Below are 21,151 nucleotides of genomic sequence, written 5' to 3' on the forward strand. Positions count from 1 at the left end.
AGGCAGTCAACGCATTTCGAAGCCAAATCAATAATAATATGGGACAGTGTATTTTCCCTAGATACGCAATAAGCACTAATATTGACAACTTTTTTATAAAATTTGCATATTAAAAGATAATTTAGAGAAAGATAATGCCACCCAAAAATATAAAATTAAATATGGACAGAAAATTATTGAAGTTTTTTGCAGATATAAATCAGCATTTTTGTCTAATAAAGCTTCTGTCTAAAACACAATTTGCCATTTACATTGCCCACAGTGTAAACATACAGAGATCGCTTTCGCAATGTCAACACAATAGTCGGATAAAAATAATAGGTTGCTAATAGGGATGGATAATTGAAGAAATTATGATTTGTTATTGTGATTTTAAAGTTACTTACACCCAATTGTGTAACTGTATGAATGAAAAAAAAAACTATATAATCAAGAAAGTAAAGTGAATTTTAAAATATAACTGGGCCAAATAGGATTAGCCTACCATACTTATCATACATCCTCATTTTATTAGATTACTTAAATTTCGTTGATTTTTTAAATAATAAGCAATTACCTACCATTTTTTTCTTGTTTTATTTATTGAACTCTTAACCATTCAGTGTCAATGATAAACAATTATGGAAACCCGAATTATATACTATAGTTAGAACGTATCAGAAATAATTCCAAAACTGATGAAAGATATCAGAGGCTTTACAACTTGCTTTTATGTTAGTAACAATTTGTTATATATTAAGGGTATAATTTTATCATTCCTTCAGTTTAACAAATATGAGTATTTGTCTTCTTAATTAATAATTGTCCTAAACCAAACAAATTCAAATAATACAAGATATGAATCTGATGCGTTTATTGTTTTTGTTTTTGTGTGTGTGTGTGTGTGTGTGTGTAGGAAAGAAACTGCAAGCATAAAGGTGCCTACAATATTTACTAGCTGAAACATAAACAATTTCGTTGAAAAAGAACCCATCAAACAAAATAACCGCATACACAGTTATCTAACAATTTAATTAAACAATCAGGAAATAAATCAATGAAATATTCATTTTCTATTATTTGCAAGATTAAGGAAATTGATAAATAGGTATTTTTAAGTCGCATTTTTAATTTTCGTAACTAACAACAACAACAACAAAAGAACAAAAAAAAAATCAAAGCAAGTTTCTAATTAGCATGATTCATTATTTTTCATAAAAGATGATTTTCTGAAGGCAAATTGGTAGGGATCATAACTAATTTTTGAGAAAACTATTTACCTTTCGCATGTTTTAAAAGAAAAGAATTCTTAAGACCGTAACAAGATTTCAAATAATAACATTAACTTACAGTACAATTTTTTTTTCTTTTGCTTTACAGGTGCCTTAAATTCTAAAAAAACAACAAATAAATACTCTAAGCTTATTTATCGCCTGCCAAATTAGCTAAAAGCACTTGCCAACATTTTCGTAAGTTGAAATTAACTTATTAAAAATTCCAAGTAGACGGTAGCTCATCAAAGGTTGCAAAGCAAAAATCTCTTGTGAGCTTAAGAGTTTCTTAATTACTCAAATTGTTTTAACACTTGCCTGACAAAGCTTCTTCTAAAATAACACTCACCTTCTTAAAAGCTAATTTGTGAAAAGCTTCCCACTTGTTATTTTTAATTGAACTTCACACTGTAGAAGTAGGCGCTAATACACAGCGTTGATTATAAGTAAATTTACAAAGCAATTTTTGAAGAAGAAAATTTTCAGGGCACCGATTGCCTTATTTTCGAAGACGGAGTTTAAACTCCTTGAGGAAATACGTCTGCAAACAAGTAATTATGAAAAATAAATATTAAAATAAACATAGCAGAGAATAATAATTTTAACTGTATTCAGGATTCATGAATATTTTTCATATATGAAAAGAAAAAAGTATTTTAAAAACGTAATTAATTCATTACACTGTTATTCCGTATCTTGTCTAAATCAATTTTAGGTGTTGTTTATTTTCTTCATTTTTGAGATAAATTAAACATGTAGATAATTTGTTATTATTATTACTCAATATTTCATCTGATTCTATTTTCTTTATTATTGAGATACCATTATATATATGTAGATAACTTATTATTATTGGTAATCAATATTTTGTCCAAGTGAAATTATTTGTTGTTTGTTTTCTTTATTTTAATGATATCATTAAATATGTAAATAAATCGTTGTTATTATATTTTATACGTTATTTAAATTAATTTGATTTGTTGTCTATTTTCTTCAATGCTAGCTTATAACTGTTGTGCAATATTTTATCTAAAGCATATTTTTTCGTTTTCGTTTTTTTTCCCCCGTTGTTCATATAAATTAAATATGTAGGTAACTTATTATCATTGTTATTCAATATTCCATCTAAATCTATTTTCTTCATTATTCAGATACGATTTAACATAAAGATAACATTATTATTGGTAATCAATATTTCGCTCAAATCAATTTTATTCATTGTCTATTTTCTTCATTATTATGATATCATTAAATATGTGGACAATCCTTTATTATTCTGTTCGATACGGCATTTAAATTAATTTATTTGTCGTCTATTTTCTTCATTGTTGAAAAAAAGAAATAAATTAGTAACTTAAATTGTTGTGTAATATTTCATGTAAATCAATTTTCGTTTTCGTTTTTTTCTCCATTGCTGAGATAAATTAAATATGTAGGTAAATCATTATTATTGTTATTCAATATTCCATCTAAATCTATTTTCTTCAATATTCAGATACGATTGAACATAAAGATAACATTATTATTGGTAATCAATATTTCGCTCAAATCAATTTTATTCGTTGACTGTTTTCTTCATTATTATGATATCATTGAATATGTCGACAACTCTTTATTATTCTATTCGATACGGCATTTAAATTAATTTTATTTGTTGTCTATTTTCTTCATTATTAAGATAAATTAAATGCATTTGTAACTTAAATTGTTGTGCAATATTTCATGTAAATCAATTTTCGTTTCCGTTTTTTTTCTCCATCGCTGTGATAAATTAAACATGTAGGTAACTTATTATGATTGTTATTCAATATTCCCTTTAATTCCATTTTCTGCATTGTCCAGAAGAATTAAATGCGTAGATAACTTATTGTTATTCAATATTCCATTTAATTCTATTTTCTTCTTTGTTCTGATACGATTTAACATGAAGGTAATTCATCATTATTGGTAATCAATATTTCGTTTAAATAAATTTTATTCTTCATCTATTTTTCATCAATAAGTAGGTAACCAATTATTATTGTATTCAGTATGCCGTCTAAATTCATTTTATTTATTTATTTTCTTCATTGCTGATACGATAAAATACGTTAATAACTTACAACTATTGCTCAAAATTTCAACTCAATTTTAATCGTTTTTTTAAAAATCATTTTTGAGAAAAATTAAGCATGTAGATAAGTTGTTATTTTTATCCAGTATTTCATCCACTTCTATTTTCTTTATTGTCCAGATAAATTCAACATGAAGGTAATTTACTATTATTACTATTCAATATTCCATCTAAACGCATTTCCTTCATTGCTGAGATAGAATTTAACATGAAGGTAACTCCTTATCAATGATAATCAATATTGCGTCTAAATAAATTTTATTCGTTGTCCAATTTCTTCATTATTGAGATACTATTAACCATGTAGATAATTCATTACTAAGGTACTCAATATGTCGTCAAAATTAATTTTATTTTTTTTTGTCTAATATCTTATTTCTGAGATACGATTAAATATGTTAGTAATTAGTAACTGTTACACAATATTTCATCTAAATCATATTCTTTCAATGCCGTTTTTCTTCATTGTATATTTTTCAAAAAAATCTCGCTGATAAAATAAAATAGATTTAGATGAAATATATTTATAGCATGTAAACTCACAAATTCAGTTTCCAAAGTGTCTAATAAAATTCAGAAATAACATCAAGAAATAATAAAAGCAGGCAGAGTATTCCTATTGTGCATTTTATCGCAGAATTAAAGAAGAAAAAAGCATTTTTTTTTGGAAAAAAATTGCTAATTAGTGAAAATTGCAACAAAATAAAAAAAAAATCATAAATAAGAAACAAAAAATGCAAGTAATTCAGTTTGTTTTTCACTTTAATATTAAATAGTCTATACAAATTATTCATTTATTAGCAACAAGTAAAAAACAGCAGTTTTACTGATAATATAAAGTAACCAAACGGATATCTTAATAATTTCTTTCTAGAAACTGGAATGTTGTAAATAGATGATAATTCTTTATCTGTTACAGTGATGATTCCATAATCATTCATAGCATTTCACTTGACTGCTTTAATATAAAAACACTATTTAAAAAGATAACATCCATTAAAAATGTGTTAAGATATTTAATGAATTCATTATTTTTGAAAATCATTAAGAATATTTGCAAATTTTAATATTTTATCAAAAAAGAATAAAATGATTGTTAATTGATTTCTAATTCATTTGCTAGGCCTAATGTCCTTCTTCATTTAAAGATAAATTATTATAAATATTACGCCATTTACAAAATAAGCTTGTAAGCTATATCTTAGGCAATATAAAGTTTTTTTTTTTATTTTTATTTTATCCAAAAATCTTCATCTTATAAGTTTGACAAAGACAAAATTTTTGCACATCTCTATCTCCAAAATTTTGAAAAATAAGTAAGCTATTAAGTAATTATTTTCTCTCTCCTTCCTTATCTCAAAATAACATCTATAACATTTGCCTCATTTTTTTTTCAAAGACAACTATACAGATAAAAAGAACATTTCTAATATGTAGATTTTAGATATTGTCGAAGGGAGGAGTACAATGAAATATGAAAGCTGCTAATGAAAATGTACATATCACAAAATCGAAACCACGCAAAATTAACAAAATTAATCCTACTTCATTGTCATATCAAATGTCTAAATCCAACGAAGAAAAATTTGGAAACATTGTATTTGAAAGATTTATACATTTAAAAATTACGATTAGATACTCGTTATGACTCTGAAAATAGGAAAAGGTATAAGAATTTCATATTTCTAATCTGAGACAAAGATAATGATATCTTTAAGAAGAGTTACTTTAAAAATTGCAAACGTATATCACTATTTTTAAAAATAATAAACATAGAGTCCTTAAGCATCAAACTTTTTTTGTAAGTCAGAATTAAAAGAATTAAAGAAACTCAAGAATTCATTTTTTTAAAGCAAAGATATAAAAAGTTAATTTTAAAACTTAATATTTCGCTTTTTTCCGAAGCAACAGCCCTAAGAAGAATTTAATTTAGTGTAATTTTTGAAGCCTTCGCCAGCTTTATCGAATAATTTTATAATAATTCTTCATCTTTGCATTTTTTTCCATACTGAGCAATGAAGCTAGTTTAAAGATAATTTTAGTTGCTCATGCTGGAAATGTTTGATTTCAAAACCTAACTTTTCTTTTCAAGAAATGCAGTAAAATTTAAAATAGCATAATTTATCTCAACATTTGTCACTTCCGTTGACAGAAACTGATATCTATCCTGGCAAAAGAATAACGTTAACAAAGTAATCAATCATAAAAGTTGCTGAAAAATTGCTACCGTGCCGTAATTGATGAACGTAATTAATTTCAGCTTCAACTAGCTGCAAACTTGACAAGAACTGAATGCAGCAGAGTAGTGATAAGATCTAATTCTATGAGGAAACGTATCGAAAATAAGAACTACACTAACTATAATAAATACCAAATCATGTGCATTCCCATATTCTTAAAATTAATCAGCGGTTTTTGATTTACATGTATTAATAATATACGTTTAATGAAAACGAAATTAAAAATAAAAAAGATATTCATATTCATTTTAAAACGAAAATGTTGATCGATAACGATTGATTGAAAAAAAAAAATAGCAAAACATATACAAAAGCTGAAATTTTTCCGCATTTGTTTAATTGCTTTCTTTCTCGAATAAACGAGCAGTTAGATTTTAATCAAAGGAAATCATTTCTCATTTTATCAAATAAAAGAAATTTCTTGCATTTTAAATCGTTTGTTTTTCAAATCTTCCATCATTTATAAAATGCAAAAAAATAATAAGTAAAATGTCGTTTGGTTTTTTCTAGGATGCTTGGATGATTTTTATTGCAGGCTCTTTTGAATTAAAGATAAACCTATTTTTATTTTATTCAGAAAAATACAATATACAATAGAGACAAAAAAGGAGTTTTGTAAAACCTTTTGAAGGTTCTATTTTGCATTGAGTAATGTGGATAGTTTTTAATATTCAAAATTTTAGAAGTTTAACTTTTTTTGTCAATTTTTTATAAAACAATTTTTTAAGAGTGTTTTATCTGATTTAGTTCCATAAAAATTAATTTTTATCTCTATATAATATTCTTAAAAATCTACTTAATTCAAAAAAATTGAACAGAGTTAACTCCTTTTTTTTTTAACTTGTTAGTTATAAAAATATATAGCTTGTTAGCTATTTTAAGTAATAACAAATTGAAAAATAATATAATACTAGCATAAAAAGAAGTTATATAACGTAACCAGTATAATAAAGCTAAATGTTCTTTTTTAAAAACTAAACAAAATATAACTACTAAACAAATGAATATTCGAATAACTAAACAAGATATGATAATAGAACGCAAAGGGGAAAAAAATTATTTTAAAATAATGCCATTATCAGGAACTTATTTTTATTAAACTTTCGAACATGAAAGTGAAGATAATGTTTCAATAACTCACTCTAAGATAGTTTTCAGTAATATTAAAAATGCTTCAGTTGTATTTTAAAACTGTAGATAAAACTTGCAAATTATTAGATATTTATCCAGTTTAAAAATTATTAATAAAAGAAGAAAAATATGGTGTCAGGATAAAATGTAATTGGAGTTAATAATCCATTCAACACCAAAAAACTGAAAAATACTGCTAAGAGAATTTAATAAGAATAGATTCTATGAATTACTAGATGGAAAGTCTTATTCTAACCTTTATATATTGTATGTTCTATTGGATATCTCAGAGGTATAATGGAACGTGCATTAAATATTAAATATATCACATTTTATTAAAATAATTATATTCTAATATTATATTCTATAGGATATAATTATATTCTATAATATATTATATTCTATAGGATATAATTATATTCTATAATATATTATATTCTATAGGATATAATTATATTCTATAATATATTATATTCTATAGGATATAATTATATTCTATAATATATTATATTCTATAGGATATATCAGAGACATAATGAATTAAATATTTGGAATATCATAATTTTAATAAAATAATTTAATGTTATTATACTAACATTTTTCTATAATACAAAAAAAAAATTGAAATCAATAATTAAAAAAAAAACCTAATTTTACATTATCTAAAATTTGAAATTTTTTTTTCCATAGAATCGAAGAATTTCAGAGATAAATAAAAAGACTCAGCGATGCTACTACCGCAAAATTCAATACACTGAAAAGCTCTGAATTTATTAGCAAAAGCAGCTTTAAGAACAACTATTTATCGACTGCTTCTTTCAGGTTGCAGAGAAAAAATTTTGCAGCCGATCAGAATTCACATGCATTAGCTATGGCTACCACAAGGGACAAGTAATCAGTATTACAGCAAAACAAAAGCAAGAGCCATGCATTTATTTCAATTTATTTGACTAAACAAATAATATCATATGCAGGAATATCTTTTTTTATTAGAAAAAAGTCTTTCGAAAGATATCATATCGTATATCTCGTTTAATAGAAATTATTCAGTAACATTACATAAGATCATTTGATTACTTAAGGAAAATTTATTCTCTTATAATTCTCATATTGCAGCAATATAATTTATGGAGTATATAAGAAGCTGGATAATTACATATATATTATAATGTTAGACAACACATCTAAATATTCAATATGAAAACTACTGTCTATGTAAACTGATTTTTAAGAATAAAAGAAAATTATGCAATTCAAAAACATACATATTACATACCCTTGATCAATTATGCAATGCAACTGTCTATCCAGTCAGTTCTCATCTCTTAATATCCAAAAAAAAAAAGTCTTTGAAATGTATGTAAATTTTTCATTACTCCTCCATTTAATGATTCCAGTTTCAAGTACCATATCTCTAACACATATAGTAAATCCGTTTAAGCGAAATTAATCAATTTATCAAGTTACTTTAAGATCAACCTATCAGAGCTGGACTTCTATTTTTTTAATCAGAAAAATGTTTCTATAATATTGCTCGATTTTAAAAATTCAATTCCCATTCCATTTCGACTTTATGGACTACAATCTGATGATTTTCACAACAGGTTTCCACCTATTACCTATTTTAAAATCAAGCCGTCATTCTGCGGTATCTCACATATAAAATCTAAGCTCATGATAAATTTAATTCCAGTAACAGTTTAAAATCTGAGATAAGATAGTTCTTCTCTCAGGTATCGCCCTTTCTTAATAACAAAAATGTATATTTATTCCAAAACACAAAATGATAATCAATGCAATTTATCATGAAATCAATTCAAAAATCGGCCAACACTTGGATTCTAAGTGCATTGAAGATATTGTTGTAAAATTTTAAACAGTCCATCTAGATATACTTAAGTACCTTAAAGTATCAGCTGTCCGAAAATTACCAATCACACCATATCGATACAAAGGACCATGATGCCATTCAAGAACACTCAAGTTGCATTTGATAAATTACGCCGTGCTTTGAACCGGGCCTGTAAACACTTCCCATTCTTAACACCTATCAGTTACTCCCTTAAATGAGTGCCAAATTCCTGCCCTTGACCACGATCAGGTGTCCCTAACTTCTCGCTCAGCGGTGTCAACCTCAAGTGGAGTGTTGCTAACCAGAATGACACAGCACTCACTTTCGGGTGTATCTATAAGACTAATGAAAGAGTGACGTTAAAGCGTCGACGTTTAGAAATTAATTGGATGATGAAGAGCTCGAAGATATCGCGAATGTTGCGAGATAGGATGGAGCTCAAGGTAATTAACTACAAAGCCATTTGCAGAGCAGAAGATAGGAGATGTCACGTCAGAGAAGCGAGGTTATAGATTGAAAATGGAAGGAGATTTGGTTTGTTTCCAAAGTGGATTCGAGTTTCTGTGGATGATAGAAAAAGAGCTCAAAGAAAATGAATTTTGAAAGAAATTTAGCAATGCTGAAGTTAAAATGCTATGCAATGGTTAACTTATTTTGGATCAATGCTTCAAACATTATTTCTTTAACCATTTAAATGACTTTCAGGCAGACATTCTTGCAAAATTCTATTTTCAATTATGATATTTTAATTTCTCGTCAATTTTCTGGCATGGCAAGTGTAAATCTAAAGTAGAATTTCGAGATGGTCGAAAGTTTTAAAGCAAATAAATTGTTGGGACTTTTGCCACTCTCTCTATCCACCTCTTATTAAAACCTAAAAATATCAGAGATAGTTATTTATTTTTATTTACGAGTGGAAATTACTTAAATATCGTTTCAGATGTATTATAAAAGGTATTATGCATACATAATAATGGAATTATAAGGTGAATTTCATTTTTCCGGTTTTAATATAAAATTATTAATTTAAAAAGTGAATAATTTTTTACAAGAATGAAAATTCTTTTCCTACGATCACAATGCAACACAGAATTAAAGAACTATAAATCAAATTTCAGAACTTTTCAGCTTCAAAATAATTGAAGGAAATAAGAGAAATCCCTTTTCTGAGTAACTAAAACAAGTAGTACATTTTCTAAGGAATTAAGTAAAGTAGTTATTATAAGTAATGCTCTTTCATTATTATTTCGATAATTGTCGTCTTAGAAAAATTAATTTTCACTGGAAATATTGGTTAAGCTTAGATTCAATTAAATAGTTTATAATTTTATTATCTCAACAAAATATTATGTGTACACACGCATTTTTAGTCACCCTACACAGTTCTAATTATTGTGTACATGGATCTTCCTAAATGGTGTCGAGTTCCATGATGTCATAATGTAATTGAAAATGTGTTTAGGTAATCCATTTCAAATTATCCGTTATTTTTTTCGTCAATATAATTTTCACTTTTTAACACCTTATGTAATGTGAGCAGACAATAAAAGGAATCTTCTTTCTTTTGGTTTCAGAAATATATAGAAATAAATCATTCGATCGAATATTAAACGAAAACAATGAAAATTGCTTGAATTTTAATACAACAGTGAAATTTAATGGTAGATTTAAAAAAATTAAATTTGGCAAGATTCAATATAAAAATTGCATGATAACTAAATTGACATAAATTTAAAAAAAACAATTTTAAAACTTTTACAGAAAAATTATTTAATAATTATTTTTGTGCAACACATACACTTTCATTATTAATAAAGATTAAATTCACGATTTCACAAGCTTTAATTCACATAATTTAAATCTCCAAAGAATTTGCAAAATATTTCCATCTTTCATTAAAATACGGAATTTAACCTGGGAGAGAGTCATAGAGAACGAATTAAATTTTAAAGTAATCCAATATCTCAAACTTTTAAAGAAGAATGCAATAACACGTATACGAGAAACTTTCACGCCAACTCAACCTTCTTTTCTCTCGCAATATTACGAGCCTCAACATTTTTTATTTATTTATTTAAGTCCCTTAAGGAAAATGAAAAGTAACTCAGCATTTTCTGATGGAGATTTTGTAAGCGAAATAGAGTTAAATTTCTTTTGAAAGAAGAAAAGAATTGAATAGTCATTTCCTTTGAGCTCAAAGTAGGAAATAAATTGAGCGGTAGAAAATCGTAAGTAAATAAGACATAGCAACATAAACTTATTTAATTTTAAGAATATATAACAAAAATAAATGTAAATGATCAAATTAATTTAATTATAAATATTTAGAACGCTTAATTTAATTAATATAAAATAAATAAATAGACTAGGAAAATAAACTTTTAAAAAAGAATCAAGTAACTTAAGAATAATTCAAACAATGTAATTATTCCAATCAGATGTGTGCAATTGTATTAATAGCATCTCGTCTGTAAAAATTAAAATAATTTAAATTTAATCTGCAATAATTTAAATCTTATTTTGACTACTTTTCCACATGAAGAAATCGAAGATTGTTTAATAAAAATGGGGAGAAAAAAAATCAAACACTAACAGTTTCATTAAAAAAACAGTAAAAAAAAAAAAAAAAAAAAAAAAAAAAGAAGATACAAAATGAATCAACAAAAAGGAAGCAGGACATGGGGTTGCACATCAAATAGCACTTAATACGCATACCTAAGGAAACACATCGATAGCAGAAAAGCAACGTTTTCTTCCTTTGATTTTAGTGAGGACAGAACTCGCAATTTCGCAGCTTCAGCTTCGCACCTGACTAAATTCTTTTCTTTCCCGTTTTCTCATAAAATTTGACTTCTGGCTTTTTATTTGTGTTATTTCGTTTTATTTATAATATTTTTTTTTTTTCATTTCTCTTCAAGGTTTAATAAACATTTTTTACTTTTAGAAACCACTCAATGTAGAAAGACGAATTGTTATATCGTTATCGTTGCAAAAATATAATCCAAATAACTTAATATATTATTAAAATAAATGTAATAATTTCAGAGTACTATTATTCAATTAACTTGATAATTATTCAAATAACTTAATTTTAAAAAAATAAAAAAATATATAAACCATATAAAAATACAATTAAAATCAGTTTTCAAAAATGCACTTTTATTTGTAAGCTAACTAGTGGAATCTTTTCATTTTGATAATTTTTCATTCCGGAAATTAATCTTCTCAGATTGACCAGGTGGCGCCACAAGTAAGGAATTAAAATTTATTTTGATCTGGTATTTCTAAGACAAGCAAATGCAAGTGATGTTTTTTTAAAAAAAACCTGTCTGTATACAAATTCATTGCTACGCTTTCACAAGTACTGCAGGTAAAATGTAGGTATTTAAAAATTTTAGAAAAAAGTTGTCACATTAATATAGCAGGCTACACATGCAGAATAAAATTTTTAGTAAACATAACCATTAGAAAATTCAAAAGAAGATATTTCGAGAAGTAAAGTGAGACAAAAAATTCGAAGAATTTAATAAGCAGAAAAATAAATTAAAAATAGTTTTTTTAAAATCCACTTTCATTACTAACATAATTAGTAGATTTCTTTTTATTTTAATTATTTCCAATTTGTTATTTTTGAAAGCAATTTTTTCAAAATGACTACTAGGCGACTATAGAGGTACGGAATTAAAATGTAATGAAATTAGCAATTCACTGATGAATAGTTTCTGGTAATATTAAAAGAATAATTATTTAACCCTAACACGTAAATGCACATCAATTCAACACATCGGCAAATGAATGAAAAAAATAATTACAAAATTTCATTTTTAAAAATATAAAATAAGTCAAATTAAAAAAAAAAAGTGTTTAAAAATTTATAATTTGAAAGATTCTTTATGAAAAATATACCGAAAAATTAATTTATCTTCTTATTCTGCTTTGCAATATTAAAAATAAGAATCTTGCAATGATTTTCTATGAGAGAAATTCCACCTGTTCGAGGTTCTTGATACAAAATATTTATTTTCAAATTTTGAAACTATATTTTACTATTATATTGTAAGCTGGGTAGTAACATATAGTCTTCTGAAAATATCCATCATATACATTCAAGAAATCTACATCATATATTAAACCTTCTTCGACAATGTTAAATCCTGATTTTAATGATTAGTTAAAAGCTGATAAATATAGTAAGGCGAAAAATAAATATATGTATGAATATGTATGTTCGATTTTCTTAAATTTTATTAGATCTTCGTATATATCACGTAAAATAAGGGTATCTTACATTTAGTTTCAAGTAATCTGTTGTAGGATTATAGAATAGTTAAAAAAAAAAAAAAAGACGAAGGACAGCAGAAACTAACTAGACCAATTATTTTCGCACCAAATCGACAAAAAGCACGCACACGCACAGAAAAAAATATCAGCACAAATAATAAACCAAAATTTTTTTCGATTCTCAAGAACTTTCACATGTTTAAATTTTCACATATTCCCTAAGGGACTTATGGCTGCTTTAATTTATACTAACAGCAAGAATCATTCATTCAAATAAAAATTCAACGTGGAAAATCCGAAATATATATTCATTATTTTTCTACAAAAAAATCTTACTTATTTACTCCTTTTTCCACTGAAATACTGAAAGATACACAAAAGCTAAATTTTTTTCTATTCGGCTTAATTGCTTTCTTTTTTGAATAACTCGGCATTTAGTTTTTAATCAAGGAAAATCATTTTCTATTCCATGACATAAAAGAAGAAATTCTTCCTTTTGTATCGTTTGGCTTTTGAGTTCCGTCTCATTCCTAAAATGCAAAAACGAAGTAATAAATATAACTATGATATTGTTTTGTTTTTCTAGAATGCCTTGTTCATTTTTATTGCAGTAACTTTTGGATTAATAACAAGTCTTTTCTTTTGGAGAACCGTAACCAAACTGAAAAGAGGATAAAGCACCAATGCATTTACTTTCTATGGCAAATTTCTTTTCTGTTCAGAATAATTCGAATGATTTTGTATTTAATAAATCTAATGAGCAATCATCTGTGTCTTTTTGTCAATAATTTCAAATAAAAACGACTTTTAAAAGTAATTTTACCTTATCTAAGAAATTACTTCTTTCTATTTTGAAAATTCAAAATTAAAGTATTTTTGTTGTAAATCTACTGCAAATAGGATATTTAGTGAAACGTTAACTTTAATTTATGTATGAATTAACGATTCCATGGAATTGCTGATAAATATATTTAAACGGAAATTGATTTTTTTTTTTTTTTTTTACTACCATAACAGTGTACTATATAACTATAACTAGTAAATTAAAGTAAAACATTTCCTCGAAGAATAAATTAAATGTAGACACTATTATTGTAATAACTTTATTCTGAGTATATAAAAAAGTAATAAAAGGAGTAGAATTGGAGTTTCATAAAAGTTAGTCATAATTTTTATACATTAATATTTATAGTGTTAGACATGTCAGCACAAAACATTCATAATATCAACGAAAATGATAAACGTTTAATATCTACATAAAGTGCATGGTTATATATCCAGTAACTAAAACAACAATTATTATTATGGAATATATTTAAAATATAGCTGCTTTCAGCCACCAGCTGTTTGTCCATCATCCACATATTTAAAATAATTGGAAATAAAAGAATAATTTCCCCAGCCATAGCCACTAAAAAAATTCTGCCAATTTATATTTTATACGGAATTAAAGCCGTTACTGATAATATGAACTTTATACCATATTTACGGTGTCTATCTCGCTACCAGCATCTATATCCAGACACTTTTTTAAAAGCATTATTTCGCTATTATTTATTTTAGTTGAATTGGATAGTTATACCTCAGGACATAATTTATCGAGAGGATGTACGCATAAAAATATTATAATGTTTAAAAAAATTAATATCCACCAAAAAATGTTTTGTTTGTGTTTATCTCTCTCGCTCTGTATCATTATATTTCTCTTTCTTTCTGTTTACTTTTCTGAATTTTATGACTTCAACTGGTTAATAGAAAGTATTTACCAGAATCTGCCCTTATATAATAACGCTTTCTGAAAATGTTCCGTATCTGCAGTTTTTTTTTAAACCTTAGCTGAACTTTCCGCTCCTATATATTGGTTTTTTTTTTTTTTTTTTTTTTTTTTTGCTTAGATGTTTAAGTGTAAATGATTCACTATGTATTCCATATTTTAAAACACGAACGATGAAAAATGAAAATCTTTGTCGTCTGCATATTATTTTAAAATGTTGTGTTTTCCTTTACATTGCCACTTCTAAAAGTTAAATAACAATATATTGGCATAAAGAAAAAGTCGTCTGATGCAGTCTCTAAAATCTATACAATGGAATTCTAAATACGTTTTAATAAAAACTAAGAAAAACATTTAAAATATAATTCTGTTATTTACTGATGGAATATCAACTTTTTTGCTTTGTTATTATGTAAAGGATAGAAACATAAGCATCGTTATAACTTTTGAAGTAAATATGGAAAAATTATTATAAATAATTAAAAAATTGTCTATTTATAATACTTTTTCTATGTTTACTTTAAATGTGATAACATTATTATAAATAATTCAAAAAATTGTACTAATTTAAATATTTTTTGCATTTTTTAGTACTCTTGTACATTACTCGCTTTAACTTTTATACTGATATGATTTTAACCGTGTTTTATTGTAGCATAGTCAAAACCATAATTCTTGCGACAAAAAAAAAAAAAAAAAAAAAAAAAAACCCTTAAAATTTAAAAAATGCATCAAAAATAAAAAATTATTATAAAAATCAAAATTTTATAAAAGTAATTGCTGAAAGCATTAAAACCAAATTTAATTCTTCATACTAACTCCTTTGCATTTAAAATAAACACTTATTTCATTAATATAATACCATAAACTGCAAGCTACACCAGATTTCAATAACATGATTGAAATTAAACTGATCTCTCGAATTTCAATACATTTTCTAAATCAATTACAAGTTCAGATAATTAAATTTATTTTCAACTATTTCTCTTTTTAATAACTTATCTGATGAAACAGCAAATTATAACCAATCAATTATAAATATGACAATATCTTTTGACTTCATTTTGAAAGCATAAATTGAAATAGTCAAACATCAGCAAATTGACTTTAATCGGAGGGGATCTAATATATTTAGTTTCGACAAACTTAATTCATTTAGAAAAGAGGGAAAGAGATTTATCATTCCTTTGAAATTTAGGAACTAAGACATTACAAACTGAAATTCTACCTTTCAGTTGAATGGAACTTGAAAGGCTATCTCTTTGTTTAAAGTGAGTAAATGTATCAAAACTCCCTTTGTATATTTGCTAAGCAAGCGAAATTCCGGCATTGAAATGCAGTGCATGAGCCTCATTCTGTGTGACACAAAGATTATGACTAGTATCCGAAATGTAAAGGCATTAGGATTCTGAGTAAATTGATTCAAGGCTGTGGCATTTATTTAGAATTCCTTTTATGCTTCTCTCAAAGCAAAGCAGGAATATAGGGATTTTACATACATTAAAAGATAATAATTAAAAAATAATTTATTTTTATGCCAATTCTTCCTATTAAGTAAGGGAGAAATTCTTAATATTCTAATTAATTAAAGCAAGTTGAATTCCGGCAATGAAATGCAGTGTATACGCCTTATTCAGTAAGCATAAAGATTATGGTTAATATCCGAAATTTAAAGTCATTCTTAGGATTCTAAGTAAATTGAATAAAGGCTACAGCATTTATTTAGAATTCCATTTATACTTTTCTCTAGTAAAGTATAAATACAAGAATTTTAAGTAAATTTAAAGATAATAATTTAATAGGAAATTATTTTTTATGCCAATTCCTCCCATAAAAGTAGGGATATATTCTTAGTAAGTAAAAACTTTTTTCAGATACAAAAGATTTGTAGTAGTAAAAATTATTAGAAAATTTTGTTGGAAACATTAGGCATCTTGATAATATTTGCAACAATTCGATTAGTGTTTTGAACTGCCTATCCCCCCCTATAACCCTTCGTGGCCTTTTTTTCTTCGCAAATTCAACAAATATTTTTGAATTTTGAAAATACAGAATAAAAAAAACAACATTTTTTTAGAAAATAAATAATTTAAAGAATAATAGTAATGAAAAATATACTTCAAAACAAATGTACCACAGTTGTAAATAAATTAAATATTGTGTATATTTTCAAGTGATTTTTGATATACTCGTAATTTTTAATTAGCTTCAGTAGGTTTATTCTTGGATTCTTTTTTATTTACAGAGACGATCGTACAAAACTACTTCTTCAACTTTTTTTCCCCCCCTAATTGTCAATGTAGTTTTCACCCTCTACCCGAGTTTTTATTGGGGATCAATCTCGCTGTTCTCTCAGAACATCTTTGACAAAAGTTTAAATATAAAAAAGAAAATCCTAAAAGTAAATTACAAGTGATTTGTCAATATTAATTTTCAAGGATATTTATTTTGGGTATAGAAAAAAGCACAATACTGTGCAAATTTGATTGAAAATTTCAAAAACTTATCATTAAGTAAAAATTATGGCTGAATGTTACTCATCGAATTTTAATTCAACTTTTAATCGATTCCATATTGTTACAAATCGGTAAAAAATATTCATGCGCCATTAATCTCAAAATAAAGACGGGATTTTTACAGATACTCTTAATGAATGTTGAATGAATTAGATCAATAAAACACAGTCTCAGCGATAAAACTGGATGTTCTCAAATATATAAGAATTATGCCGATACTTGATATAGGACACAAAATCCACATAAACTTTTAGAAAATTCTACGTTTTATCGCGAAGACTATATAAGCGAAAGGACTCACAAGAGCGTGGCTTCTCTCTTTGTTCATTACTGAACAAGCTCTATAATTGAAATGTGTGCGCTTTTGTACTGTAATTGCAGCTTAATAATGCTTTGCTATGTGCATGTGTATTGTTAATTATTGAAAATGCTGTACTTGTGTATGCTTCAATCGAGTTTTATTACCTATGTTTCGTAATTTCTTGTATACTAAAGAGCCCTATCCGTTTTTAGGCTTATTGGACTTCTCACTGTACATACACCGGAATGATATCCATAAAATAATTCATTATAGACTCATTCATGAGCTCATTCTTGCAGAAGAAGCAAATTAGAAAAAAATGTTGTGAAATTGGTTTAATGTGAAAACAAATGTGAAAATGTTGTGAATTTGGTTTAATGCAGTTTAATGACTGATAAAACGCTGCCACAAAAATGTGGCATAGCTAGAATTTCGCTTTAAAATTTCAGTTGAGAATGAAATAATCGTGTCTAACTAGCCAAACAATATTCATTATTAAAAAAAAATAATCCTTTATTTTCAAAAAAACATAAAACCTAAACATGGTCCATTATTTAATTCCTTTTCGTTCTTTTTATATTTTTACCAATATTTTTTATTTATTTTCTGTAGTGTTATTTTATAATCTGAAAATATGTTGTGCGAAACATTTTTAGGGACTTTTATTGAGTCTTAATACATCTTTTCACTTAAAAAATATATATATTATATTCATGATGTTACAATTCAAATCTTCTTTTTACATATAAAATATTACATTATTGAAAAGAAATTCAATTATAGAAAAAGTAAACAACATTCTTTCCCATTAATGAATACTCTTGAATATTATGATTTTTACATCAAAATTGGATTTCATTTGTGAATACATATGCTTTCTGCTTATTCTATTGCTTACAAAGATATCGAATATTGCAGAGAAAATAAAAGAAAGGCATGCCTGTCATTTTTTAATTCAAATTTCTGTTGGAATGGTTTGTATTTTATCATCCCCTGATTAAATTTATATCGGCATGTTGAATTCAGTGGAACAAAAAGTGCTTCTGTTTAAAAGTCCTTTTTAAAAAGCTCTTCGTTTTTTGGAAAGAGATGTGTTTGCACATTCGTAAACCAATTGAATTCTTGTCGATGATTTGGTTTCCATGGAGTTTTCTCAAACAATTTAGATGTTTTTATTCGATTCGATGCTATTTATGTAAATTCTTTGGCTGTGAAATTGTCGTTTGTATTTTTTTATATACAAAAATCTATAAAATAAATAATTCCTATTTATTGAATATGTCTCAGTTTATTCATAAAAAAAAATCTATTGATAGAGAAAGTACACATTTCATGTAAATTTTTTCTTCTTGGAATATAAATGAAAGAATGTGTTTTTATGGAAGGCACAGTATTTTACCAGTTAATTTGGCTGCCAGGGAATTCAATATTAAAGACGTAATGTACTAAGTAAAAGCATTGCAATCTTTGTCTTATATTTAAAACTAACTCACTAAGACCACTAAAAAAAATTGGATTTTAAGCGATGCATTTTCATATTGTTTTATGCATTAATTCTGAAAATACACAATTCTGAGAGTAACGCATTCCATTTCTTGAAAGTACTCAAATAACAACCCCAAAAAAAGAGAGAGAGAAAGAGAAAATCAGAAATAAATAACAACCAATACTTCTTTGATTGACTGAATATAATCAATTCTTCATTCATAAATTCAATACTTCTGTATAATGCGAACATTGGACAATTCTAAGAATAAGCGATTTTATTCACTTGAAATATTTAAATAGATTTTATTACCTCCCTTTAAATTAAATTAAATTTGCAACCGGAAGTGTATATTATATATATATATATATATATATATATATATATATAGTATCTATTCTCCACACCTGTCCCTAGATGGCACTTACAGATGGAGTATTTAGATAGTTCCCATAATGCCTTTCAGTTAGTAAGTAAGACATACTACTCTGTGATAATACGCTAGCCAACTTGAAACTATGTGACATTTTATTCTTCCATGTTAAGTATGTATGCGTAATTTGATGTTCTGTGTGTCTTGTGATGTGGAATCCAGAAGAAATCTCAATAAAATATGATTTCCAAAAGCCTGTGTTTTCAGCTGCACAACATCATGAGTCCCCCTTCACTACAAATGGCGCCCAACCTTTGGCATAATCCTAACGGCTCCGAAGAAAGCAAAAACCAGTGCTGTAAGCCTAACGGCCAGTAAATGCAGTGCGGCTCCATCCAGATGTCCAATGTCTGACGAGGAGAGAAGAGCAAGCCTGCTACACTCCTCTTGATAGCAGTCAAGGTATTTTGTGTGTGGATAAGCACGTAATTCCGATAACAACCTTGCTATGTTATTATTGTGATCCTGCATTATACCCGTTTATTCTAAAAATCACAATAGCAATCCTGCTATACTGTTGTGATCCTGCTTTGATTTGAAAGATAGCCTCCAAGTTCGAAAATATCGGGAACTATCTGAATATTCCATTTCAAATTATCATCTAGGAGCAGGTGTTGAGAATAGACACTATATATAAGCATATTCCTGAAAAGTAGAAAGCAGGTTCGAAGACATTAAAAATACATGTTACATTTTTAAATAAATTTTAATATCCATTTCGGGAAAGCATAATTATTTACAAGTAGAGACGCGGACAAAGCACGCCCACCACAGCGCGGCACAAAAGCAGAAGTCAGATAGGAACGAAGCAAATGATCAATCGTCTTATATAACACGGGATTTCCGGCCACATGGCGATTGAATACACGTGTTGACCTTTGTCAAGGGCAACGAAGGAATCATTTTCGCTTGCCACATGGAACTGATGGCGCATTATTTTTACAAAACTTCATACGTGTAATGGGATCAGGAAACAAGAGAACACTTTAGAATGACCCCGATATGGGCCGAATCAGACAAAAATTTAGGAAATTAATTTGGATTAAATTAGATATTAAAATATCATTATATATATACACCAGGTTACAAATTTTTATTTAACTTTTGATTCAACTAGAAAAAGGGAAGAGGTCAAATTTCAAACAAACAACTAAAAAAAGTTTCGTCTCTGATATATAGATATGTAGGGAAGGCATAACGAATTTTAGCTTAGAGAACCAACAGTTAAATCAGATTACTTGCTCAGAAAAAAATAATATGTGAAATATATAAACTTACTTTATGCAGTCTTTCTGCAATGTATCGTATGTGCTTATTTCCAGTTTCAAGTTTGATACTTCCCCACTCCCAGAATGTTCTTTGAGGAATGGGATCGGAGCAGAAGTACACGGGAATGATGGCATCTTCGTCTTTTTCCACGACAACCCGTTTCTTCGTCCGGGCAGTATCTGTTAAAACTTGCGGGGCTCCTAAAAGAAGAAAAAAAAAAAAAAAAAAATGAGCAATTAACAAAATTTACCATCTTATGTAATAAAACTTATATACATTAAACAGACGCTTGAGTGACTCATTATTTATAAGTTAATATAAGTAGCCAGTAGCGGCTGATCAGTTTAGAAATGAACAGTGACGTAAAAAAATATTTTCCAATGGAGTACAATTATAATGCAGTAAAAAAGATAGTTTTACCTCTAAAAGGGAGAAAAATTGAAATTATTTAGTGTGGAAGACTGACTGTTGGCAATTGTCGCCATCCCTCAGTGAATGTCAGCAT

The 21,151-nt window shown here is 26.7% G+C and overlaps 1 protein-coding gene across 2 annotated transcripts in view; it reads right to left on the bottom strand.

The window, feature by feature from the left end:
- LOC129980965 (kin of IRRE-like protein 1) overlaps positions 1-21,151 on the bottom strand; it is a 497,116-nt gene that overhangs the window by 104,457 nt on the left and 371,508 nt on the right. For both annotated transcript variants that reach the window (XM_056091509.1, XM_056091510.1), the window contains exon 7: positions 20,656-20,846. In XM_056091509.1, coding sequence (XP_055947484.1) covers positions 20,656-20,846 — 191 coding nt within the window. The remainder of the gene's footprint in view (positions 1-20,655; positions 20,847-21,151) is intronic.

Source organism: Argiope bruennichi, chromosome 8 (assembly GCF_947563725.1).
Source record: "Argiope bruennichi chromosome 8, qqArgBrue1.1, whole genome shotgun sequence".
NCBI lineage: Eukaryota > Metazoa > Arthropoda > Arachnida > Araneae > Araneidae > Argiope > Argiope bruennichi.